Here is a 27,836-nt window from a genome sequence, read left to right on the forward strand (position 1 = left end):
TCACACTGATCACACAACGGGCTTGATTAGGAAACCCCCCCCAGTCACCCAGAAGTCTTGGAAGTAGTTATGGATTGGCCAGAAGGCAAAGATTTCAAAATATCTTCACAGGAAGAGGTGATGTGCTGAAGAAGCCCCACTGTATAACAAGCTATCAGAAAATGAGAAGCAATATGCCCTGTTCACTGATGGGTCCTGACATATAGTGGGAAAGCATTAGAGGCGGAAGGCTGCTGTGTGGAGTCCTACATGGTAAGTCGCAGAAACTGCTGAATGAGAAGGTGAATTGAGATGATTTGAAGAAATGAAGGCCATCCAGCTGGCTTTAGATGTTGCTGAATAAGAAGTGACCCATGCTCATCTCTATACTGACTCATGGGTGGTAGATGGTATGGTGCTGTGTTTTGGATTTAGGATGAGAATAAAGCTGATAACACACCGATGTTTCAGTTGTTGCAGAGCAGTGCTCACACAGTGCCCAGGACTTTTCAGCTTCTGGTGCTGCCCTGCCAGCAAGAGGCTGGGGGTGCACGAGGAGCTGGAGGGCACAGAACCAGGACAGCTGGCCCAGACTGGCTAGAGGGATGTCCCGTAACACGTGGTGTCATGCAGAACAATAAAAATAGGGGAGTTGGCTGGGGAGGGCATGTGTCTGCTTCTTGGGAATGGGCTGAGCATTGGTCAGTGGGTGATAAGTAATTGCATTGTGCATCACTTGCTTTGTATATGCTTTTATCATTATTATTATTGTCCGTTCCTTTTCTGACCTATTAAAATGTCTTTATGTCAACCCATGATTTTTAACTTTTTTTTTTTTTTTCCCAATTCCACAGTGGGATGGCAGAGCAGGGAGTGAGTGCATAGCTGTGTGGTGCTTAACTGACTGACTGCCACAACAGTCATGCACCTAGCCTTGCCTTCCAGTAAGCACTGAGATGCACCTGGAGTTTGCATCTCTTGGAAATTCTAGATATAAAAACTCAAGAAAGAAAAAAAAAAACGAAAGAGGAATAAGGGAAGGAATTTTGATTATAGTAGGTCTTTTTAGATCTGAAAGCCCTTAAGAACCATTGGTTTTGCCAGCTAACAAAACCTAAGAGCTAAATCAGTAGTAAATTTAATGCAGAAACTGGGGAACATATTTGGCAAAGCAGCAGGACAAGAGGAGGAATTTAGAGTGTATTTCAGCGTCATTATGATGTTCTGTGTTGCCTACAGTACACAAATCCAGTATGTATCACAGTGAAATCTGCAGTATTATCCTGAGTCTAAAATCTCCCCTTCCTATGTTGTTCTGCAGTAAATGAGGCAATAAAATCCTCTGAGACCGTATATCACAACTTCCTTCCAACAAACTGCCCACCCACAACCTCCCTCTGCCCTTGCTGTCAACCAAATTGTCAGTCTTTGAGGTGGAATTCCATCCAGCAGTGAAGGTAAGGTTGGTGGGGAGCAGTAGTGAATGACTGCACGAGGGAACATATATTTGGAAGGGACCATAATGAATTCTACATAAGTAAATGGACTTTTTTTTTTCTTTACTAGGTATTGTAGACGTTATTCTGAAAATCTTGATTTTGCTGGAAATCCGTGAGGACATTCAGGATAAAATACAAAATATTTTTACTTCTGGGGAAAAAAAAAAAAATCTTGAGAGAGGTATGGATGAAATAGTAGCATAATTTTCACTTTGGAAAAAAAAAGTTTAAAAGAATGAATATTTTTATATTAAAAGATAAAAATATTTTTCTGACATACGATTAAGTAACTGTCATATGATTTAGCGACTTTTGCCATCCAAAACCAAAAGCTTAGTAATTTAACAGATCTTAAAAGAATATTTTGCTAAGTTAAAATAAACTATGGTGACAATTTATTTAAAACATGAACAAAATGTTTTAAGCACATCATTGACTGAAATCCCACCTTTATTTATTATACGCCAAGTTTAAATAAATAAATAAATAAATAATTTCAGTGAGTGTAGAAAGTATTTGTTGATTTGGTTTCTGTGCCAAATTTACTTTTTTCCACAATTAAGGTGACTTAAATAGGAATTTTGCTACTTATGCAAGGCTGCATTTATTTCATGTCCAGATGGAGGAGGCAAAGACTGTATAGAATTTGAAATAGATTCTGTCTTTAGAGTATTGTGTGTTTTGCGGATGATAGGTCAGTTAGTACCCACTCTGATTCAGACTATCCCAAAGAGCATTATAACAGAGCAACATGAAAAGATGCACTCTATTCTATACTGTAAAATTTAAAACTTACTCGGAAAGGGGAGATTTGGAGCAGCCTTAGACAAATGATGCACTTAGTATGTACACGCATAGGCAGCAGTGAGTATTTGCTAATGCTGTTCCTGCAGTATGAACTAACAAAATCTTTTGGTACAGATAGATCACAGACTCTACACAAAACCTCTGCCACTAGGTAATGTACAGATAGATGCATCGTGAAAACTCAAATTGTACTAAGTTTGCCATTTACTGTGTGACAACATCATTTTTACATGATGTGCATCAGGATCAAATAACAATCTAGGTCTGTCAGTCAAACCTAACTGTATCAAAACCGAGTCTTAGACTGTTAAAAAAAAAAAAAAGCAATAAAGACACGTTCATGACAGAAACAGGTTGTTCACAGAAGTTGTACGTTCTCCATCCTTCATGGTTTGCAAGCTCAGACTGTCTAAAGTCCTTGGTAACCTGGTCTGGTCTCAGGGGTGACCCTGACTTGAACAAGTGATTGGACTGAAGACCTCTGGAGGTTCTTTCCAGCCTGAATTATTCTGTGTTCCTATGGTCTTTTTTTAACCTTATTCAAGTTTGTGGGTAGAATGCATCATTTATAGTGAAGTCAAAATGTACGGGAAATAGTTGTTTGGATCAGTCCGTACTTGTTCAGTACACACCATTCAGTCTAGAAAAGACGGGAATCTCCTTTAAAAAAAAAAAAAAAAAAAAACACAACTATTTAAAGTACATCATTTCCCTCTTTTGAGTTCTTTTAATTGCTTTTCTTCTGTGCAGAGCTCAGTAATTTGTAACTCTCCATTCACCGTGCCCATCCTCTTTAAAAAGGAGCATAGACTCTTAGTTAAGATTCATAAATAGTTCAAAATTTATCCCATAGCAGTCCTTTAAAATAATTTATCGAGGCTTTGGAAATGGTTATTTTGAATCCAAATATATTCCCATCCCTCACCCCAAAGAACTTAAGTTATCAAGAATCTAAGCAAGACAAGGTCCAAATGGGCTTATGCCCAGATTTTAACATTTACAGCAGTTTTAGTATTTATATTAGTATAAAATAAATAAGAATGATCTTATGGAAGGAATGGCTATTCTTTCTTCTGGGGAGACATTATTAGAACAGGAGGAGATTTAATGAGACACCCAGACAAGAAATGGCTTTGCTGTAAGCAAAGATATTGCAATTTTATTAAATTCTTGATCTGGTACAAAATGAAAATCACACAATTACCTTGTTCTCCTTTGCAGGTGATTTTTGTTCCTCTTACTGAATAAAATAGAGATATGTAAGTGTGGAGCACCACAAAATACCATTCGATGAATGTTTCCATTTTACCTGGACATCAGATTATACAGATCTAGAATGTTGCATGAAAAGGGCATTTCTCAACACTGTGTTGAATAAAAGATACATTCAGGCCCCCAAAAATCTAGTATACATTCCTTTCAGGCTAATATTTACCTAATTTTGTTAAATATACCTGTCCTGCACTTCTCATTCACCACTTGATTAAAAACAGAATTTCTCATTAGTATCCGTCAACCACATAATTATGTTTGGATCAGAGCAAAACAGACTCTTTTTGAAAGTAAATATTGTCAGTAGACTTAATGTAACTTCCACAGCAGTTCCTCTTTTCCAGCAACTTTATTACAGAAAAACATACAACCGTCTCAGTATACCTTAAAGACTAAAACATGATGTCTAGTCATGTTCAGTGTTATTTCAGAAAACTGATTCTTTCCTTCATAGCAGATCATAAGAATTTATCATTCTTAAACGTTTGGACTGGAAAGCTATTACTGCATATTACGTGGAGTGGTGTGGGAGATGAGAAATTACTATTCAAAAATACTGAAATTTGCCCTCTCCATGAAAACAGACAATATTTAAGCCATTATTTGAAAAGAAAAAAGAAACATAAGTAGCTACTAGCCTTCATTTCTTGCACCACCTAGCAATTCCTTCAGAAATTACTTTTTAGGAGTCTCCATTGTTTTCTTCTTTATCAATTTACTTGTGGGTCTACTAACAATGTAACTGCTGTAAACTGATAAAGAAAAATGAAGTAATAGATTGTTGTTAAATCCCTGTTCTGCCACTTGCATTGAAATGGCTCTTAGAAGTTTTAGTTACAGCTCCTCTGCTATCTTCCTTTGAACTCTACTGATTTTGATGCTATTGATCAGATTGCATGATGAGTTTGATCATATGATTTTTTGTATGCCTCCCTACCTATGCCTCTGTCTCTAGGCCTGCATATATGGATTCCTACAAATTGTGCTAAGAAAGCACACCTGATTTCTCTCAACAAAATTCACTTGCTAGTAGAACTCAAATATAATGTCTTTATTATAACAAAGAAGAAAAAAAAAATTACTTCAAAAAATTGTGCAAGTTTTAGTAAGGATTTTTGGGTTTTGTTCTGTTTGGAATAGATGCTTGATGTCTGAAGGAAACAACTGCTCACTTAAACTACATAGTGTGGTAGCATTTCAGGAGTTACAGCTGAATTCAACCATTGATTTTCTGCGAATCTTTTAGACCTCTGTCATATCTGGTTGAAATACGACATACAGTTCAAAAAGTTTAATGGGAGAGAGAATCCAATTGCATAAATAATCTGGACTAAAAATAGGTTCTGCTGAACATACAGCAAATCAGCTTAGTACAGTCCATGTTTTGCCTTATAGCCAGTGTAGTAAGCAGGAACAGAAAAACACAGTGGTTTTACGTTTAATGTAATCAGTCAGAGAGGCAAGCACCAAGCTCTTCTCTCTGGCAACCAGCAACAGGACCCAAAGGAACATCATGGAATGAGATGGGAGGGTCAGGCTGGGTGTTAGGAAAAGGTTCTTCACCCAGAGGTGGTCGGGCACTGGGACAGACTCCTCAGGGCAGTGGTCATGGCACTGAATCTGCCTGAGTTCAGTAAGTGTTTGCGCAACGCTGTCAGACACATGGTCTGATTTTGGGTAGTCCTGTGGGGACCCAGGAGTTGGACTCGATCCTTGTGGGTCCCTTCCAACTCACATATTCTATGATTCCATGAATCATTCTGGAACATTAGCAAACACAGGAGAACGTGTGACTACTTGACTGTTTACCTTTTTGAGGAGTGTTTTCAGCATAAAATGCTAAACTATTTCTTGTAAGTTATGTTGTCCACCATCAAAAGTGATTTTGATGTCTTTGTATATTAACTGCATATTTGTAAATTTTTTTTGCACTGAGACTACTACTCACTGCACTTCAAATACACTCTTGAAAGAGAAAATGCAATGAACAAAAGTTGCCAGTGATCTTGTTTTTATTTAGGAGCACATAAAAAAAAGTTATGCCGCAGCTTTGGTTGATTGGAATGATATGCATACTTCTATTCGAACAGTATTTTTTAAATGGTAAACAATGTGTACATTCAGTTGTGTGCAAGACAAACACTGTCAATAACAATTACACTACAAAAAAATGAAATGTTTTAAGTATATAGCTGTGAAACCCTTCATATTTTTGGTATTTAACCAGCATTTTTTAGAATTGGTGTGCCGAAGCTATTTCATGTGTGGTATACACTGAAAACAGATCCTGTGGCAAAGTGAGTAGAATTATAGTTGCAATGGCTCTGGAAACAAGTGAGAGCCCTACTTAAAAATATTACTCAGAAGCTACCTCTTCTGCAACTTAAATGTGTGAAGAATCACTAACTTGTAGTTTATTAAGTCAGCAATTAATAGTCAGCCACTTGAATTTACAAAAGTAGACAATATTTTCATACATCTGGGATAATTATAATCATTAAATGATTCATCATGCCACAGAAAATCACAAGAACTGCTGAGACTGAATCATTACTCTACATAACCCAGTAACTCAGGGTTCCACTGAGATAATAATGCTTCTCACAGCTCTTATAAAATCTTCATTGTTCTTTTTCTTTAATGAGAGCTGTTGTCCACCCTATAGATTGGAAGGACAGAAGGATGAAAATTCCTATGCCATAATGAAGCCTGAGTATTTTGCACCATTAACCACTGAGTTCTGGTAGAGCAGTCTCTCTCTACTCTGAAGGGATGGGAATAAAGTATGGATGGAATATTTACAATTTTTATGATAAACTTACTAGCAGACCAGCTGTAACCGTTTCTCTTTTTATAAACCCTGCTTTTTAATATCACCTTATTGTAGAAACATATGGCAAAGCAAATAAAGCTGTCTTTTTAGTAAACAAAAGAATTTTTTGATAAAAACATATAAAAGACAGTTTTATCTGCTGGATGATATACAGGTACCCGTATACAGCATGTATACTAAACAACAGAAGAGAAGGTATATTTGAATGTTACAGGTCTGATGTAAACACAGAGTAAAAATAAGGAGACTCAAAAGTGAAAATACGTTGACTCACTCCATCATGCCTAATTATTGCAGCATATATGATATAAAATTATTCAAATGCAGAAAACACCTGCTTATCTTTAAAAACAGGCAAAAGAGATCTCTTTGGAAATGTAGTTAAATATATAAAAAAAAAAAAGCTTCTAGCCAAGATGTGTGTTACATTTCAGCCCACAAAAGAAGTTCACAGGCAAATTATAAACTCCTGAAAATAGAAGCTTATAATGACAACAGACAATGCTTCATTATAGTGACATCAGCAGAGCCACTGTAACACATACCACTGGATTGGGATTTTCTCGTTTGTACAAGTTTACAGTAAATATTTGAAGACACTGAAAAGGTTCATGTGCAGCTTTTCCATTGGAAGTGTGCAGTTCAAATGAATAAATAAATATATTTCCTGAAGTTTTTTAGAAAATAAGACATTTGACCTAAATACGTAGAATGCACATTAGTCAACCTTGTATAAACAAAAGATTAAGCGAACTATGAATTGCAGACATGAATGGATTTTGCATGGTTAATGATTTAGTTGAAAGCACACACAAAAATTGTTTAGGAAGTTGTTTCCAGTTTTGTCTGATCAATTTCATTTCTTCTCAGAAAGAGTGTTGCCACTAAGCTTTACAACTTGTGAGGCCTCTTCAAGAGATAGCTTAACATTAGATACACAAACAGATGATCCACTGGAAGCTGTACAGGTAAAGAAAAAATATTAGATTTTACACTTAATATCCATGCTAAAACACCAAAAGCAAGAAAATATGAGGAAAGTGTTACTTTACATGAAATAGAATACTGCCTTGACATTGGCACTGAGATAGAAAGAACTAAGGGAATTACTGTTGATCTCAGCATGTCACTTTTTCAACAAAACATTCCTGCCCCCAGTACCACCAAGGGAAGGTGAACTTCCTCACAGAGGCCTAGAAGATCCTAGAAGATGTACTCTGCATTTTCAAGTAGCACCTTCAAGAAAACCTTTGATCTAGTATTTCACATTTGTTTAAATAAACGCCTTTCATATTATAATTTTCAATTTTGAAGACCCATTAGCATATCTAAAAAAAATAGTACTGAGCCAAAAAAAAATATATATATATATACACACATACATAATCACAAAACATACTCCTAAAGCAAATATACAAACAGGCTTCAACATAAAACTGCTTTTCCGATAAAGCACCATTAGATGAAACCAGTATGCAAAGCCAAGGATATCAAAAATAAACTGGATCCATAAATAGCATAACTGAAAATAAAAGAAAAATGCAACATGGTGATGTTTTTAGTTTTGGGTGAAAAAAGGGTAAATTTTTTTCTCTTTTTTGCAAGTATTGTTCCAAATTCCATGCCAATAAGCAGCGAAAAAAAATACAACAAACAAACATTTAAAAAAAGAAAGCTTTTTACTGTAATGACACACATACTGTTCAGTTGTGTGATTTTAATTAGTAAGGGAAAAAATTCTTGTGTGTAGCAAGCTACTGTTATTAACAAAGTATTAAAAATATTTTCATCTCATTTATATATATTTTGAATTTGTGCATCTACAAGTTTTGTGGGGAAGTTTCTCTTTTCCTCTTTCAGCTATCAAAGTCCACGTACACAGTAGCCTCTATTTAAATTATCCAGGATGTTTTTTTACTTCCCCAGTTTTGTCAATAGCAGACTTTCATTTAGGAATGGTTAACATTCTTTGTCAGTTCATTATTATGCTTCCTAGTGGATAATTTTTCTCCACTTGTCTCTCTTGGGAATAGCTAGAAATACTGTCATACTTCAAGACAAAACAAACCCCCATGAATTTAGATGCCACAGAAGTACTTTCAAACACTTCAGAAGATAAAAGAAAGTAACTGTTAGTACAGTTTAACTGCTAAAACAATTTGTGCAATGCTGTTGAGTTCTAGCTGACTTGTAAAATGATCCCACCTACACAGACATGTAAAGTTAAGAAATAGCTGCCCTAAGAAACAATGAAAACTAAAAAAAAATCCCTATTGCTGGAAATAATTTAATGAAGTTAGTCATTCTGTCTCTGAAAGAAGTTACTTACATGGGCTTGGTTTCTCTATTGCTAGCCTTTCAGGCAAGGTTTCAAGTGGTGTTGGTTGAATTTTTGCAGGCGTGTATGTATTTAAAGAAATTTTTTTTCCTGACAGGGGACTCATATAAGTTGGAGAAGCTAAAAAGCAAAACAAAAATAAAATAAGAATACACATGCATTAATAGTAAAAATTCACTTTAGCAAAATGCAAAAAATAGTAGCCACAGAACTGCTATTTGTCCACAGTTACACAAACTGCAACTCAGCTACAGATTACTGACTGTAATAGTAACTTCAGTGCATGAAAGACAAAAATCTCCCTTTCACCTCAGTAAATTGGCATAACTTCCAAGCTGCCCAGAAGGTTAAGCCAAATTTCAGTAATAAATGCTTTGCCAGAAGACTGGCAATATTAGTGCTTCTTCTCATAGGTTATGAAGATTGCAGTGGAATAATTGCTTTTAATTCAAAACATCTATGAAATGTGCATACAATAGACTACCACAGACAACTGCAAATGTTAAAAGAAAGCAGAGGGGGGAACAAACTGCTTATGGCCTCAATTCTATCAAGTCAGACTTCCAACTACTCCTTTATACAGATTATGTGGAGGTATTTTAAAAATACTGTCTTGTGTACTGTAAATTCTGAACTGATCTTGAAGTGACACTATCTTCCTAACCAGCATAACAAAGCATTTTAAATAGCTGAGAACTTTGAAATGCCTATGAGACTCCGAATTCTTCCAATGATATCAGTTTTCTTAAATTGCTTATCTTCCTTCTCAGATATAGAAGCTCTACCCTATCAAATTAACTACTGATTCAAATCTAAGATGTATAAGGCTAAATAAAGTAACAGTAAAAAAAAAAAAGGAAAAATCCTTAACATCCACATTACATTTGAATCAATGTTATGTACAAACTTTCTTACTGGCAAGTATAACTTTTTCTCACCAGAGAATGAGTCTTTAAGCAATTCCTCAAGACTGTTTTCCAGTCACCGGTCATACAAATTGTAACAGATCTAATAAGTGGTAAAATCTGACCTAACTGAAACCGTTTCCAAAGAAAGAGCAGTATACTCAACAATGGGAAACCATCTTCCCAGACACATACGCACGTGTAGCATTCAGTTTGGATTTAATTTCAAGATAATTTAAATATTAAACATACAGCACAAACTATTATAAACTAAGTAATTGCCACTCTACAGTGAAACACTAAGTAATATTGAAAGAAACAGGGTATAACACAGTTTTAAGATGTAAAAGGCAACACTACTCTGCTGAGGTTACCAGCAGTAAAACCATAAAATACAAAGCTGGAAACACCGCATACTCATTAAAAAGAACTCCTCATCATCCAACTAACAATGTGGACCATACAGTCAAGTTCTTAATGTGTTATTTATGTGTAAAATAAACAAATTATGTTTTCAGGAAGTCCTTAATCTACTATACCAGTATATACTACTACTATAGCAGAGGCATTACTTTAATTGACTATGACAGTGTCCATACAGCAAGATGATACTCCAGAAATTAGTTACAGTTTATCTACATTATTTCTTTTTTTTTTAATTTTATTTTTAAAGCAAAATTCTTAGCTTACTTGTTACCTGTAGAATATTGGAAAGGTTAACTAGACATTAGATATTTAATAACTTAAAATGAATGTAATTACAAAGAAAATCAGTACATGTCTCCTGTAGACTTTCCCTTGATGGAGCAGCAACAGAGGCGAGAAATTCGTCCACCTGTTTCAGAGACAGGGAGTTGTGTAGAGTTTCCAAAGGGCAAATAGAAGGCACCATGGAATATAGTTCAAATCCTAGAGAAAAATAATAAAGAAAAGAGATTTCCAGACTTAAGACAGGATTTAAACTATTGCATCAGCAATTATTAATTCATGACAAAAAGTACCTATTTTATATCAGCACGTGCAGACATAGTACTCTTGAAATAATGATTAAAGGTTACAGGAGTTGGAACAAGATGTGCCAGTTTCCAGGATCTGTTAAACTCAAGGTACCATGTAGCACACTATGGGATATAAATCCCATGTGCATAGAAAGCAGCCTTCAAACTTTACAGATGTGTTTTGGCAGAACACTAAACAGGTAAATCAATTGACAGCTACATTATCAACTGTTAGCAAAGACAAGAACTAAAAATGCTAAAACTTCCAAGAAGAAATATATTTGCAGAATTCACATTCTATCACCTTCATTATTCTGTGAAAAACTGTTGCCTTAAATATAAAAGGAAAACCACTATTACCACTTTTGTACCTTGCGGTTACACGTTTTATCTTTGTAAGACAGTTTTACACCTACCTTTTGGCATTTAAAAACGGTATTTAAATAGTGTAAGTTTCATACATTTTAACAGGCAAGTACACTAAACCAAAATCTAAACATTTATTGGGCTTCACTTTTCTATTAGTATTGATTATAAAGCAACCATGCATATCCATATTACTAATATACTGAAAAGCATTTAAACGCATCTTGGGAAAAAAAAAATCACCCTGCAGTTCTGTAAACTGATACACGTTTGAAAACTCAATGAACAGCTCTTCATCCAATTGCATTTCAAAAGAGGAAAATACATCCATTAGTGTTTTCAACATACAGCTGTAACATTACAACTTTGCAATTCAATACTGTAAATTTACAGTTGCTACATTTTTATTTTTTAATATTTAAATGAAGAGACAAGAGTGAATGAAGTCATGTTTAGTTTCAGTTCAAGGTACATTTATTAGAGATACCATTATGACTATGACCTGCTCCCTCCCCCAGAACAATAAGCATCAATATTCTCTGGTATACAGTGTTAATTATTCACTCCCCACTTAGTGCTTTGGATAGAGAAGTAACCAAAATTTCCCGCTGAAAATATCTGTATTTATATTTGGATCCACCTTGGCCATAAAACTCGAGGGACAGTCACTCCCAATATACAATCACCTGAAGTGTATTTATGTCAGCTTCACTTATACTACAAATAAAACAGTGCCTTTCACAGAAACTTTGTTTTCATGTACAAAAGAAACACCACCACATATTTCATTTCTATTTTCATGTAAACACAACAGCTACACTTCAGAGTAAGCAAAAATATGTTTGGCATACATGTTAACATCCTAAATAACAATGCATGCATGCAAAGCGCAAACCCTTTCTTTGCATTACAGTAAAGTAAGACTTAGCTCTTTACACTGACAGAAGAGTCACAGTCATTTGGATGAGTTTTTTTTTTTTTTTAATTTTACACTGAATGCAGTGGGACAATGTCAGGTTAACTTTTTAATAACTAGTACTGTTATACTGCAGTGTTACAGAAAACCAGAAAGGAATTTCAAAATACACCCACGCCCTTTTCTTTCAGGAATTTGCCCCTCCATACGTTTTTATTTGGTTTTAACAACTCTTTTATCTGATAGCCATATCCCAGCATGTTGTTGCAACATCTTTGCCTTTGATATGACTGAAAAGTTATCCTGGAAATCTATCCGCAGTGTTTTACGATAAATTATACATTTATAATAAATATTTTTTTTAATTTTAATGATGAAGAAGCCTGACAGTATCCCTTTAAAAAAGGCAATTTCCTGTAAACTACCAGCCTTTTATAGTTTTGGTTATATTGTCTCATAAAGTGCCGTTCCCATCAAAATGCAAGACAATGAAAGGGTACACGCGGCATTTCAAAAAGCTACCCTGCTGTCTTACATTTAAAAGCTATAGAGACATACCACTGGAGCCTAGCAATTCCACAGAGGAAATGGACCAGCACCTAAAGAGGTGTTGGTGTTCTGCACAAGAGGCCCAGAAAGTAACGTAAAGCACTGTCAGAAGATACTTGTTTCACCATGTTCCTTGAACTAAAGATGGCAGGGAAGGGGGGAGTCTGAAATGAGTTAGAAGGTATGATAATAACATAAAGTAAGAAAGAAACAGAGTGAAAGGGACGAGGAGAATCAAAATGATAGTCCATAGGACAGACAAAACAACACCAATATGTCCTCATGTTAGTAGAGAAACCTCAGAAACCTGCAATGTATTTAGGTTCCGTAGGAGCTCAAAGAGCATGCATTAATCTTGTAAAAGATGTATGGTAAAACATCTGTATTAAATGAATCAGAATAATCGAAGCATTCATTAAAAGAAATTTAGATCCATTTTTAAAGAATGCAGCCACAAAAAGAGAGCGCTAAATGGAGCAGAAAATAATCAATTATTGGCCACTGGTATTCAAGTGCAGCTCTTACTTTCTGACCTTGAATGTTTGGGAAATATTACTTGATTTGATTCTACAGATTAAAAAACAGTTTCCCATCTTTCCTACTGTATCAGTTTTCCTTCAACATGCACTGCAGTGCAAAAAACTCACTATGTATTCCAAATGAATATCATAACGGACCGGTTTGCTTCTCAAGAAATCAAAACAAAAACTCGCTCTTTTTCTTTAACCTTATCTCTAAACAAATACATTTTGAATCTAACACTAAAACGCTGGTGATTTCCACTGCAGTTTCGATGATGTCATCACCACCGTACTCGGCCAGCTGTCATGCATATTTTAAAAATGCAATTAAGAAATCTGAAAAAACTACATTAAGACTGGGTGGATTCAGAAGACTAAGTTTGGTTTTTGCAAACAGGATATATTTTGGGCATTTTTAATCAAGCAGAAAATTAAGTATGAAATGTTTTGCTGAAAAAGAGAAAGACGGAACTCTGTCCTGTGTTAAACAGACTTCTTTTTGTAAATATGGTAGACTGAAGGCAAATTAACTCTCACGTTAACAGCTCTCTCGCTGTGACTTTTTAGCACAATATTTAAGTAATTTGCACAACTGATGAACAGAGAAGCACGATAAGATAAAATAAATTTTTGTCTGATGTTAAATATAGTGATTTTGCAGGTATGTTAAGTGTCTGCTTTGCTTTTTTAATTTAGTATCACTTCAAGAAGATAACCATAAACTCCAGTTGTCAATTTAGTGATTTATTTTAGAATCAGGAGAATCAAGGAAACAGTTCAGCAGGAGAAAGGTGAAGAAGAAGCAGCAGTAGCTATCAAGAAGCGTATACCCAATAAAGATCAGATTTAATTCTGTTTTTATGTTGTATCCATACAGTCTGATCACATGAGTAATTGGGGAGAATAATTTGTTACAGGAGTCATGATTAACAGTAAGTAGCACTTCAATTTTTTTCAAGGATTTTTCTGAGGAATGAATTTTGATGTTATATTTAGACTAATGAATGGTAAAGAAGGGATTCAGGATATCTAATGATTACAAATATATTTGGAATTGTGCTTGAAGTTAGGAATGACAGACGGCTGGATGATACTGTACACCCCATATTTGAAATAAAAATAAAAGGGATGAAGCAAGGAACCTTTTGTTTTTGTTTTTAAAATAAAAGCAAAACGTACCATTGGTTGGGTGTCGAGCAAATGAGATAGAAAACCTTTTAACAGCAGAACCGCGTGTGGTGTCTAAGAAAGAGAAAAACAGGTACCTGAAATTTGTAACAGCTACCAAAAGAGGGACATTTTTAAAAAGGAAAAGAGGAGGTAAGAAAAAAAGAAAAGATGAGAAGGTATTAGAACTGAGTGGCATGCAGAAGGGACCAAGAAAAGGAGCTAAAAATCTAAATAGAGGTTAAAAAGAAGAAAATTTGGATTGCTGGTAACTACAAGATGTGTAATGAAGTGTATGAAAACAAGCAGAATGAGCTGGTGATTCTGGCATACAACGTTATATCAGGTTAGAGTTGAACATTGAGTAGTGAATTGGAGGGGAAACAGCATGAATACTGTTTCACCTAGGAGTTATAAAAAGTGTGCTTTTTTACATTCTGAAATCTAGTGAAAGACTTTCTTCTCTATCCCACGTTATTCAAAAATGAAAATCTCCTGCTCTTTTGTAATCCAATCCCCAGTGAAAAAAGGTCAGGAATCCTAAAATTTTCACCATCAGTATTCAAATTATTAGTTTGTCATTTCTTTCATTTCTTGTATATGCTCCAAGATCAATAATGAATGATAAAACCTGACATTTAAAGTGAGAAAATAATTTCAAAACTAAAATTTTATTTTACTTTAAAAATGCATTTTCTGAAATCTCCTGACATGTGTAACAAGTTTGTGAGCTAATGTTCAATTCAAGACAGAGACAAGAATTAACTATGCTATTAAGTTAAACATAAGCAAGCTATGGGCAATAAAGGAATAGAAACTCATACAATTAATACTAAGGCAAAGGATTCTAGGATTCCATTAAAATCAGTAGCCTATGATTTATCTTTAGAAGTTTAATGTGGCACATGGGTTTGTGCGTGCATGTGCGAGAGTGTGCACATACCATCTATGAAGCCAGAAGAAGTCAGCTTTTTACGATGAGTACGAGCATAATCCTGTAGGTTAGGTGCACTTGAAGAACCCCCGAGCACTGAGGTGCTAAACAGGCCCGCACAGTGAGACCCTGATGGGAGTTAGAGAAAATACATACAACAACCAGGTGTTCGTCCATTCACATTGGGGATGCATGCAGCATGCAAGCACATGGCTCTTACCACACAAAAGGCAGCTTTTGGCAGTGCCTTGGACAGGTTCACAATATGCTTGTAATGTCAGAATGGTACTTGTAGGCTGAAACTATCATAATTTATTGTGCTTCTACTCATGACACACCACTCTCTGCCATATGTGCAAAGAGAGGACTGACTTTAACAAAGTGACTTCTTATCCTGTTTACACATTTGGTAAAGAAAAGTTACCAGTTAGCATTAATGCAAACATAACCAAAACAACAAAACAAAAGCAAGATGATGATGTGAACGTTGTGTGTTTTAAAACCTGCAGCTCTCAAACAAATATAAACTGGGAAAATACTACTCATTGCTTTCATCCAAATAAAATTTTGAGATGATAGGCTTCAATGAAGTATGCATGCATTTCCACAGACGTGGAAACACTTCCCCTTTAGCCCCAACAAAATGTTAACCATATCTGAAATACTCTATACGTATTTCAGCTACCATCATTGTTAGAAATTGAAAATATCTAAAAGTTTCATAGAGTTTAGCTTAACTTCCTTTCCAAAGAAGACTTTTGTACATCTCCATGCAAGTAATAGTACTTTTGTTACAATTTATATGATCCTGACACTGGGATGGGAGTGTTAACAAATCACGGAAAGCTACATAAAGAAAGATGAAAATAACTTTTATAATCCACCATAAATTAAATTTACATAGAACAGTGAAGAAAATGGAAAAAAATGCTGCAATTTTTTCCCTTGATTCTTCATTAATAGTTGAAAGGAAATGTGGTTTCACTCAGAACTTATCTTTTCCATTTTAGATAGCTCATTTTTGAAGACCAAGTATCTATCCAGGGATACTTCCTTTCATTACTTTTGATGACCTAATGAGAGGAAACATTACTAGCACATGTGACCAATCACAGCCAAAATAAATTGGTGCCTGGTCTGTGGCAAAAGCCTTTGACATCAAATGTAATATCTTGACCTATGCACAGAAATAAACTTCCACAAGCCATATTGTGTCATATTGACAAAAGAAAAGTTGTTTAACTTTAGCAAGCACACAATAAAAAAAATTACTTCAATAAACAAGAGCACCTGATGTATGCATTTTACTAATGGAAAAATATAATAGGGAGAAAAGTATCACAGAAAGATTAAACATGCAAAAAAAATACAGATCTTTGCAGAGAGTTGAAAAGCTACTTCTCAGTTTATGCATGTACCTTATGCATTTTCTACACTTCATTTTTCCCATAAAAAGACACATTTACAGAAAAAAATCAATATTAATTTATAGTAGTGCAAGATTTCATGTTTTTACATATCAGGCATGTGAATGTCAGTTCCAAAGAAGCAACAGAAAAGCACCACTTGAATTAAAAGAATTTGAAACAACTCATTGAATTATAGCATGATTCATTCTAATGCTGAAAAGAAGAAATTGATTTTTGGAGAGGGAATATGTGCAAAAACCCATATATCAAGATACTTGAGGTTTGTTCCCCCTTCCCCTGGGTAAGACACCTTCAGTTCCACCAATTGCCCACAGTAGGAAATGCTAATTTTCAAGAAACATGTTTTAACTGTTTCCATTGTAGGCTATTTCAATCCAAAAGATTCTTGCAAAAACCCCAGTCAACTCTGTCATGAACTACATTTTTTTTTTAATCTACTTTACAGTAAAAATAATCCTGTTTCAGTCAGTACAGTGTCAGTAGTGTGAACAGCCTCAAACAATTTGCTCTTTTCAGTTGTGATTTATTTAGAAACTTTTGTTGTAGAAAATTGACCAGTTCAATTTTGACCAGCACACTCATCACATTATTGATAGGAAATACTACCAGGTCCTGTTCACATCGAAGTTTTTTAAAGGAAGTACAACTGTGCAGAACAACAGGCAGATGAAAAGCTACTGACATGGAACAAAATTTCAACTGTATGCACATACCTAGACCACTCTGCTTTTGTTCCAGAATAGTTCTTGGTGTTCGTAAGTTACTATTGCTTTCTGATAGGACCTGGATATAAAAAAACAGAAAAATAAGGGAAAGTAGGACAGTGGCATGAAAAGTCCATTTAACTTGATACAGCAGCCTGCTTCAGACAGACAAGTGTTAATAAGCTGTATGATAGGTGTTAGTAAAACTATGTGAAGGAAACATGAAAGATCATGCAATATCCCCTTCTGAAGGGAGTCCATTTCACATATGAGTTCCTTGCAATGAAGTGGTGCAAAGCAAGCATTCAGAATGAGAAAGGACACAGACCAAGACAGATATGAGAACAGACATTTGAGACATTTTATTTTACCAAATGCACTCTCCTAAACTGCGCCTGTATTGAAAAAAAGGAGGGGAGGGAAGGAAAGACAGACAAGCTATTGAGGACACCATACAATCACTGATCCATGCACGGGCTCAATCAGTGTAATCTTCAGATGCTCACAGCCTTTACTCATATAAACTTTTCCTATACAAATAGTTTTATAATCTTCCACAACAAAAAGAAATTATGAAAATTTTCAAAGAAAAAGGATATGATTAACAGAACACCATCCATTGTCGTACAGGTAAACAATATCTTGAAATACAAAGAATCTTATATCTTCATTGGTACTTTAAAAAATTTACTGCCTCTTTTTTCCTGCTTCCTCCCCCACATATTTAGAAAAATCTTCAAAATATTGTACAAGTCAATGGATGATGTACTGTGTTGGGAGTTTTAGATACCTCCAGATACAGAACGCAAGAATTATTAGTGCTAGAGTTTGTTCCCTGCAATAGTTAATACCAGGCCACTGGAAATATGATATATGCAAAACAAGTTTTGAATAGCAATATGAAGTTCCAAATAAATTATTTTAAATGGTATTGGTTCCAATTATTAAAAAAAATTAAATTTAAATTTACCTACCACCAAATCAAGCAATGCCGTTTTTAAAGTCTTAAAGGACAACTAAGCCAAAGCCGAAATCTGTTTTATTAGGCAGTAGACTATGTCTTTTCTACTGTGGTAACATTTGCAATTCCTATAAGGAAACCAATTTTTCAAGAAAGTGTGTAACACATTCAGTGGAAAAACATGCACTTGCTCTTTTTCCCCCAGACATTCTCGGGAAGTAATTTTAAAAAGTGGAAGAATTTGCTTCAAATGTAATCCGTAACAAGGGATTAGATGTCCTTAAAGACAGTTGGTTGTTGCTTGGAATGCATAATAATGTTTAATGAAGTAAAGTTTAAAAACCTGTTGCCATGAGCCAAAAATACTGGATGTGAAAGCCAATGATTTAGGGGAGACAGGGGAAGAAGTGATTTGTTCCCCTGATCTGCGTCTTCGACGCCCAGTACCCACACCACTGGTGTAATGCAGCCAGGTACCAATACACTCTGGGCTAGACACACTCAGGGGGCTCTCTTCCTGGAAGTGAGAAAGGGGGCAAAAAACAGCAAAGCATGCAAAGTTAGATTCAACAGAGCCAAATGAACAGAAAAGAAAAAAAATACCCAGTCTGCTTGCACCCTTTTAATATACTGCTTCTAAAACTATTAAACAGTGAGTAGGGAAGAATAGTATTACAATATGAGGAAGTTATCACTTCCACTCAATCAATTATATTTTAATACATTCTAATCAAATTTCTGGTAGATTAATTATTAAATAATGGCATGAAAGAAAAATAATGGGCATCAATAATTGGTTCATAATTTTTAGAATTCCTCACGTTGGAAACAGAATATCTTTTATCCTTGACATACTGTTTAATAGTTTTCCCCCTCTAAGTACATTAAACTTTCCTATTTAGTACTTAATAATTTTCATTGATAGTCTATAGCCTGATCTAAGAGACTCTGATTTTTAGAATCACCTTTGAGACTTTACAACTGACTGACTGTTAGGTAACACCAATCTGACTGGTAGTAGTTTTCCAACCTTAAAAAAGCCTTAAACATTATCTAAAGCTGGACAGCTATAAGACTTCAAGGGAAGACAGTGTCAGGCTGAGCCCTGCATGCCCTATGTAGCATTAGCAAACAACATTTTTTGCAGTACAGAATTTGATTTCCGATGCTGATGAGTCTTACTTTCTCATTTTACTCTTTGAAATCTTTTTTTTTTCCCATGACTCAGTTACAGTTGCCATGCTTCTCTAAATATTGCTGACTATACCCCCGATGTTAACTTCCATCTAATCTCATACCTGACAGTGTCCCTTCAAATTAATGGATGTAAGGGAAAAGAGAATTGCCTTACAGACAAAAAAAAAAAAAAAAAAAAAGTTCAAGGCAGTTGCAGTTTAAGTTGCAGTAAAATGTCTTTTTTAAAAAACACTTGAAAATACTACTTGGTATAAATATTCCAAATACTGGTTTTGCAGATTTCAGTGGGCCAGATGAATCTCTCAATTTTCCTTTTGGACAAAAATAAATAAATAAATCATAGTGTATGTTTTCTTTAAATATTCCAGCAAATAAACAGTCACTGAATGCTGGAACCCATTCTATCAGGAGACATACTACACGCACAGTCAAAATTTAGTAATTTGTGTTACCAATACCTTTTGAAAGTAACTTCCACACAATTTATGAAAATGAAAGAGATTAAAAGTTTGAAGTAAAAAGTCTATTAAGCTGTGTGTATATGAACCCATAACTAGGAGGGGAGCTTGCATGATCATACTGAAAAGAGCATTTAAAAATCCAAAATATTGATGTTGTGAGCATTTGTTTATGATAAAACTTGGAAATAGAAAACGTAAGACATTCACATTTATTACCTATGTTAATTTATGAAAGTCATGTGAAGTTATACAGATATCCTTGTAGAAGGAAACCATGCATCTTTTTCTCTCCATACTACCAATAACCAAATAACTTGCAAATCTTACTTCTGTAATACTTGCATTGCATACAAACAGTCCACTGCCAACACAAACATGAAAGGAAAAGCTTTTGGTGTGAATCTTAAGTTCTGATGGTTTTAAGCAACTGAAAATGAGGCAATAAGAAGCTGTTAGTCTGCTTCTAGCATTAACGTCACAGAAGTGCCACTATGCACCAACTGAAGCTTTGCCACTCAACCATACAAATGGTATCAGTGACAATGCTCTGCATCCCCCACCTCTGTGACATTAAAGCCGTATCCGTGAAGCACACCTAGATGTCATGGCCTTCAAGACAGGAGACTAGACTGTTCAAGCTGTTATCTAAAGACTTAATGAAACACAAACCCCACCTATTTAAAAATAAAAAAAAACACAACTTACAGTCTATTGTCTTACCTTCAAATGCTGAAGGAGTGGAGTCACTTCCACTCCACGTGAAAACAAATACACCTGAAGACATTTATCTCACCTTCTGCACCTCCCCTAGAGCCCCCCAAATCCCCATCCCCTCTCAGTATGATGACCCTGAAGGTTTGCTTATTTCCCAACACCAGCAGTCTTGTAAGGATGGATATAAAAGCAATGTATGTTAGTTGGAAGATGTAAGTTTAGACTGAGTCTTCATTTTCAAATATATTTTTTTTTTCCTCTAATATGGCTTAAAAAAAAACAACAACAAGGAAATAAATCTTTTATGGGAAAATAATCACGTATTTTAAAAAATTCCTTCAGACAAATTATTGCCATGGAGGACTTCCCACAAAATAAGAGGAACCCTTTTGTGAGGCTTAACACCATACTGGTTCCGTGTAATCGAAAGCAGAATTACGTTTGGTATTGCTTTGTTAAAATAAACAGAAATTAATTTCTGTGAAATTCATTCTCTGAAACATAAACACTTACTTCAACAGAACCAATCTTCCTGGATCGTGGAAGGGGTGACTTTCTGTGTATGTGAATTGGATCTGATACCATTGGCTTGAACATCACTACTGACCGATCTGTTTCATCCCTTCTAGAAGCATGTGCCTCTTCATCACTATCATTTCTGTGGGAGGTTTTCTTCGAGCCTTCATTCTACAAACAATATAATTCCTTTTCAGTTTAGATTCAGACCTTGCAACACATATAGAGAAGTGACTACTAAATGAACCTTCTGCATAAACACAAAGCAACATAAAAGATATCAGTAAATTATATACTATTGAACAACTAGTTATAAAATTCATATTGATTTAGACTTAATAATCCACGTGTATTTGCTCCTACCATGCCACTGCGTATGACAGCATGGTCTTAATTAGCCAGACTGTTCAGCCTACATATCTTATCCCAACTTCCTGCTGACATACTAGTAAAATTCTAGCCTCACAAGTCAAAATTCCAGCCAAGCTTTGCTTTCATTCATCTCTCATGTGGTAACTCCACAGACCTACAAACACAATTACAGTCCTCAACAATCTGTTGAGCTGTCAAGCCAATAAGCATGCCAAACTGTCTTATTTTCTTAAATATTTATTTCAGTTGCCAGCATATTGTTAATGTGACACTGCCATTGCTACCACTTTTCTTACAAAGAATAGTTTGTACTTGTAGTAAAAAGTCTAGCAAAGCCATAGGAGACCCACATTATCTGTGTACATTCCAAATGGACCTCCTCAAAAATTACACTTGTATTTTTTAACCTAATAATTTCCCACTGTTTATTTTAGATGTGTCTGCATCCAGGAAAAAAATAACTTTTGCTTTAAAGAAAGGTATAATTATTACCTCTCGGGAGGCAGGTCTGTATCCATAACCAGCTGGTAAATTTTTATCTTCCTCACAGCCTTTGGCTCCTGGACTAAAGTGCAACTCTACATGGAAACGTTCTTCTGAAGAAAGTTCCTGAAGAAAATGATAAATAGATTACACTTTAATATATAGCTTAGCATTACTTATTTCTGAAGACATTCATCCCTGAAGACATTCATCCATTTTAAATACCTTGTTTGGATCCTCATAAAGCATGATAACAATCTGTGTCATGTAATTGAGTTCATTGACAACATTTAAATAATCCATAGCTCTTTTCCATTGTTCATCTTTTGATTCCTTATGAAGAGAAAAAAAAAAAAAACAGCATCTTGACAAATAAAAACTAGCAATTTTCTTTAGAAAGACTGATGACTTCCATTTTCTCCTATTTACATGGCGTTTACTTTCACAGAAGCAGTATAAAGCTCTTTATAGCTAACAAAAAACCTGAGACAACTAGAAAAAGTGAAGCAAAATTTCTCATTAAATGAATGGAAAGTGGAGATCAGAACTTTTCGCATTTTATTTTAGTGTATCTTTCATGTTATTTTGTTAATAATGATATATGCTCTGTAGACAGAAGCACCATTTTATATTCTCCTGACGAGAATCTTGGACTCTGCTATAAACTTGCTTCAAATAGTATATCATGGGAAATGTTTCTAGGTATCTTTATAGCAGTTAAACAGACAAAGAGTACTTCTAAAGTATAGCAGAAGAATAAGCATCATATTCTGAATTATTTAAAGTGAATATTCACCTTTTTCAAGCTCTAAAACAAAGGTCCATTAATTATGAAAAAAACAAACTACAGGTGTATCTGCTGTAGCATGTTACAGAGGTCTAGGATTAAAAATGCTTTTTGGACCAATGAGTTTACTCATCTGTCACCAGAAGCAAGTACATATATGCAGCTATTTCAAAAAATATTACTTTAATCATGTCGTCTCAGAAACATCTATGTAGACTCTGTGGTGCTACACTGTCCTCTCTCCATGAGCTCAGCTGGTTAACTGGTGAATCTGAAGAGCTTGTTATTTTGGTCTTTGGTTTCAAAGCCAATCAGATGGAGAATAAAGCAGCACCTTCAAAGTATTCTACAACAGTATGGTAAAGAAAGACAGTCCACTGAACAGTAGGAACTTTGCACTACAAGAGCATTCTTGAAGCCAGGTAGAAAGGTCTTGACAATATTCCAGTAATCAAAAATAAGCCAATCCAAAAGTCAATTCAGAGAAGCCTGAATTAGATAATTTGAACAGAAAAGAGTTGGTGACAACAGAAGACAAAAAAATGATTATCTTCCCTTTGCAAACCCCTTTGAGACCATAACATATATAGCTGAATACACCAACAGAACTCAATTTAAAGGAGCATGCTGTTTTCCAATGACCACCCTAGGAGTTCGAAATTTGTCTCTGCATATAAAACAAGAAATCAAATGTTTAAAAAAGTATTATAATTTCCAAAGCCACTTTAGAAAATTAAGCTTTCAACTAATACAGCTTTAGTAAAAGTTGTTTATTTTGGTTCCTCATAAAATATCACAGCTTTCACAGAAAAAGTGTTCAACTTACATCACATAAGGCACCATAACGAAGGGTGGACAACAGGGAATGGACATGACTTTCACTGGTGAAATACAGTCGTGTACGAACATGGCGTTCAGGGGACATAACACCCCTGGAGTAACTTAAAAGAAAAAGAAATCTAATTAGACCATAATGAGATGTAACCCTATTTTAGAAATAGCTGTCAACCAATAAATGAGTCATATGTTTTACATTATTCTGAACTAGTAAGACGTTTCAAGTATGAAAGCTATGGAGTATCTCCAGTAAGTCTAACAGAAATTAATGTAACCATATAAAAAAATTAAGACTTACAGAGGGTGAAGCTTATTTACAGTATCATCATCTTGAGTTCTCTGAAGGTCAGAACGGATTTTTCTAACTAGAGGAGTGCAGTAACCTTTGGCAATCTCTAGTTTCTCAGCCTTAGAAATACCATATTCCTGCGTAAGAAGGAATTGACTTTTAAAAATCAGTTAAAGATCAAAGCATCTTCTAATTCAAGGCTTGTATATTAAATTTAATTAGCCATCTATTACTTTTCTCTGGCTGCAAACTGTTTTGTTTAACCTTATTATTATAATCAAACACTGACCTCCCCCTTCAAGTAAGAGAGGGTTTGCCTTTTTCCTGTTTGAGATAACATCGAAAATCGTTTCTTCATGCACAGGATGTTACAATATAATTTCATATTCTGTAGCCTACACCATTTAGAGCTAATCTGAATTTATCAGTCTGCAGTACATGGAAATTTAACTTGTCTATACCTAGCCTTAAATTCTGTGAAACTTAAGGTGTTTTTATCAGGGAGTTTTTATCAGGGAGTGTTAGCACTTTGAAGCAGCAGAAAGGTCCTTTAAAATTTCAGTTGCTTAAGGCAAGGGAAGTTAGATAGACTATGATTCAGCATCAATTGCAGAGAGCCTGAAAACGAAGTTGTTAAAAGCAGCAAGAATGAAATTAAATGTGATTTAAGAATATACAGTTGATCATGTGGGCTCCACTTAAATCTGTAAAGAATGGCTGTGATGAGACAATTCACCTTAATACGCTGCAGTAGCAGTATAAACTGCCAGAAAAAAATCACTCTGAACACACTTCAGTGAATGCTGAAACAAAATCTTTCTTAAACAAAACAATCTGCTTCCTAGCAGAAAATAAGACGTGAAGTTAAAGGGACCTTCAATAGAAAATACAAAGCAGACATCTTTCACACAGTTTGATAAAGCATTAATTCTGCAATCCACTCCATAACTGAAAATATTTACCTGAGGGATCACAATGTCAGCTAAAGCCTTTGAAAGCCTGTATAATTCCATTGTGTTTTCCAGTTTTAAGGAGCCGTTGTGCTGCACATCATACTTTATACAGTCGTAAATATCAGGAATTTTGCTAATGTCGTATCTTCCATTCTTTGTTTTGAAATCTTTTTCTAGCTTGGCCCATCTGCGCAGCATCAGTTCTAATGTTTCACTGTGGTACAGCTGAATATCTAGATAAATACATATCTCACGTAAGTAATCAGCAGCATCCAAATAACAAGAGAAAAAATTAATTACATGGTAGTAACTGCTGAAAACAATTTTTATATATAAAATAGTATATTAAAAGTATATATTTATATATATAAGTATATATAAATTTTATATATTATATATATTTTACTATTAATTATTTTATTTATTAGCATTTTATTATTATATATATATATGTATTATATATAAAAGTATATATATTTATATATAAAAAGTGTATTAAAAGAGAAAATAAACTAACTATACTATTTCCAATAAGAGGGAACAGATGTGCATATGGTTAATTTTACTGGTGAAAACATCTAGCCACATCCAGACAGCAGAAAGCTTCCTCGCAAAACTGCACCACTCACCCTTTAGACAAAGCTACAGCACCAAGAATAAAGTGTCCTGCAGCACTGGTCATGTAATAAATGTGTCAAAAGCAAAAGCCAAGAGACTGGTAGACAGGTTGGATTATCTCATTCACAAGACAGGAGACTGGAGCAGTGATACTATCTATGCAAGACACTTGCATGCCTCAACCTCAGAACAACAGCTATTTGCATTGCAACACACTGCAAAGAAGATTGATAGCAAATATTCCAGTATTTAGTTAGTACCAAAAAAGCACTGTGGCCAGTTCCAGCTCTAGTTTTCCTGTATTGTTGGTTCACCACCATTAATACAGAGTATCTTTCTATGCAATACTACTATGCATATTGCCTTTCTTTCCATGGACTGCTGCATTTCAAATAATTATGTCAAGAATTTCTGTAAATGTTTGAGAACTAACCTGAACTTCTGAACACCACAAAGAGTGGTGTTCCTGCAATATGACCATGTGTTTCTCCTGTTTTTTACTTTAACATTATACATAGTGAATCAGACTGAAAATCCATATGCCATTGTTGAATGAAGTTCAGCTAAAAGCTAGTTTACTGCAGAAGGGCTATATTATAACTCTCTCAAATGCAAACAAGAGAAACTAAATACGGCTACAAAAATGTTTAAATACCTGCAGACTTTGGATCTTCCATTCTTTGCCTAATCTGAGAAGTCAAGCTCTGGATCAAGGAGTAGACCTTGTCACATGTCTTTACAGGATTTTTAATAACCTGCATTGATTTTATCAATGAGATGCTTCCAGATGGAGTAAGCTGCAATTTGAGATAAACACAAACTGATCAGATTCGAAAGAACGATAGAAATAAGATGGAATGTACTAAAGATTCCAAGAATCGGGCGAAAGGTATTCAGGTAGGTTGTTAGTAATTTTTGAAACAATTTCTCAATGATTTACACCCTTTGAGGAATTAAGAAAGAAAAATATATTGAAAGGTAATAGAATTTACTACAGATTCAAAGATGACAAATTCATAGAGTAACCACTTCCATATAATAAACATGAGCAGTTTCAGGAGTTCCTAAAACCCTCCTTTGTTTCAAGATATGAAAATTCGAAGGATGTTTAAGATCTGTATATACTTAGCAATCTTCCATAACTTTCGTTCAAGTAACTGTTGCATTTAAAAAACTTACCATAACTTTTATAAGAAACGTTATAGTTAGGCTACATGCCTCACAAAAACACATCTTTCTCTATAGAGCACCCTTCTTAATATAACTGGAAGGAAGAACCAGGTACTTGGAAAAAAAAATGATTCTTTCTGGTTTAGGTTTTTGTTTCTACGGGTCTGCAGCACACAAACACAGTCAAAAAAACCATTTAAGTGCATATATATTACAAGATGTCCTTCAGACCTGACTTAAACATAGAAACTGTAGAAGTTATGCATTATCACCATTAAGTTGGTGTCAGTATGGTGTCAGCCTATGTCCATGTACATAAGCCTTAGCCTCATTTTTTCAGAAAAGATCTACATAAACCAAAGTAGGAAAAAAACATTAAAAATAATTTAGCTATATAATATACATACGTATTTGCACTTTCCCCACAGTTTCCTCAAATGCATGGGATAATCTGGAAATAGAAAACTTCTACTCGCTACTTAATAGTAAGCAGTTCCTACCTTCCTATCATGACAAAGTATATCAATAAGAATAGTGCTCTGGCACAGAAAAAGAAAAGGCATATTGTTTTTTCAAAGTGCAGGTAAGTGGAAAAAAAACCAGAAAAGATAGTATCACTTTTTAATCTCAAAGGTTAGTTACTTTCATAAAAGAATTTCAGAAGACTATTTTAGAAGAGAATGATATATAGTTTCAGTCACTTTTCAAATCCCCTTTATAGTGAAAAGAAAGGTGCTAATAAAGAAAAAGAAATCTTTGAAACCTCGAACACTCTCTTTTCTCATAGTACTGCTGAATCCATTTTATGCAGTGATTTGGATGATTCTTTTAATCTACATGCTTAACTAAGTCCACATAGAGTAAATGTGTAATTAGTAAAATTATTTTTCAATAATTTGCTCTCAACACCTGTTAGAAAACATCAGCTTAATCTTAAACTTAAGAGATAACATTTGAGGGCTTGTTTTTTTACCTGTTATACCAGACAGGGTAAAGGCAATTGAAAGAGAAAAAAAAGCTTCTTAACTATAACAAATAGTACTTACATTTTAAACCATGAACAATTATGCGTCTTTTTGTACTATGTCAGCATTTTCTTTCACTGATTAGGAAGTATTCTACTGCTTTTCTGTATTTTAGTATTCTTCTAGTCAGTAAAAAGGCCTTGTAGGATGTAGGTAGTACATTTTGTAATATTACATACAGTCAAATTTACAATTAGAAAAAAAAGTATAATCTTTTGCATAATCAAAAAAAATA

General features: G+C 34.7%; 1 protein-coding gene across 18 annotated transcripts in view; it reads right to left on the reverse strand.

Annotated features, from left to right (window-relative positions):
• Positions 1-5,551: 5,551 nt before the first annotated feature.
• Positions 5,552-27,836, reverse strand: part of PPIP5K2 (diphosphoinositol pentakisphosphate kinase 2) — a 52,444-nt gene continuing 30,159 nt past the window's right edge. For 6 of the 18 annotated variants that reach the window (XM_080572767.1, XM_080572757.1, XM_080572768.1 and 3 more), the window contains 14 exons: positions 26,062-26,203; positions 24,798-25,021; positions 23,845-23,972; positions 23,536-23,650; positions 22,148-22,255; positions 21,932-22,048; positions 21,065-21,238; positions 18,523-18,696; positions 17,228-17,297; positions 15,094-15,213; positions 14,163-14,225; positions 10,396-10,542; positions 8,720-8,848; positions 5,552-7,350 (listed from right to left, as the gene is read on the reverse strand). In XM_080572767.1, the coding sequence (XP_080428893.1) occupies positions 7,247-7,350; positions 8,720-8,848; positions 10,396-10,542; positions 14,163-14,225; positions 15,094-15,213; positions 17,228-17,297; positions 18,523-18,696; positions 21,065-21,238; positions 21,932-22,048; positions 22,148-22,255; positions 23,536-23,650; positions 23,845-23,972; positions 24,798-25,021; positions 26,062-26,203 (1,815 nt within the window). In that variant the 3' untranslated portion in view covers positions 5,552-7,246. Of the gene's footprint in view, positions 7,351-8,719; positions 8,849-10,395; positions 10,543-14,162; positions 14,226-15,093; positions 15,214-17,227; positions 17,298-18,522; positions 18,697-21,064; positions 21,239-21,931; positions 22,049-22,147; positions 22,256-23,535; positions 23,651-23,844; positions 23,973-24,797; positions 25,022-26,061; positions 26,204-27,836 lie in introns of those variants that run through there. The other 12 variants (XM_080572769.1, XM_080572770.1, XM_080572758.1 and 9 more) reach the window with 11 other exon arrangements.

Source organism: Anser brachyrhynchus (genome assembly GCF_964034855.1).
Source record: "Anser brachyrhynchus genome assembly, chromosome: Z".
NCBI lineage: Eukaryota > Metazoa > Chordata > Aves > Anseriformes > Anatidae > Anser > Anser brachyrhynchus.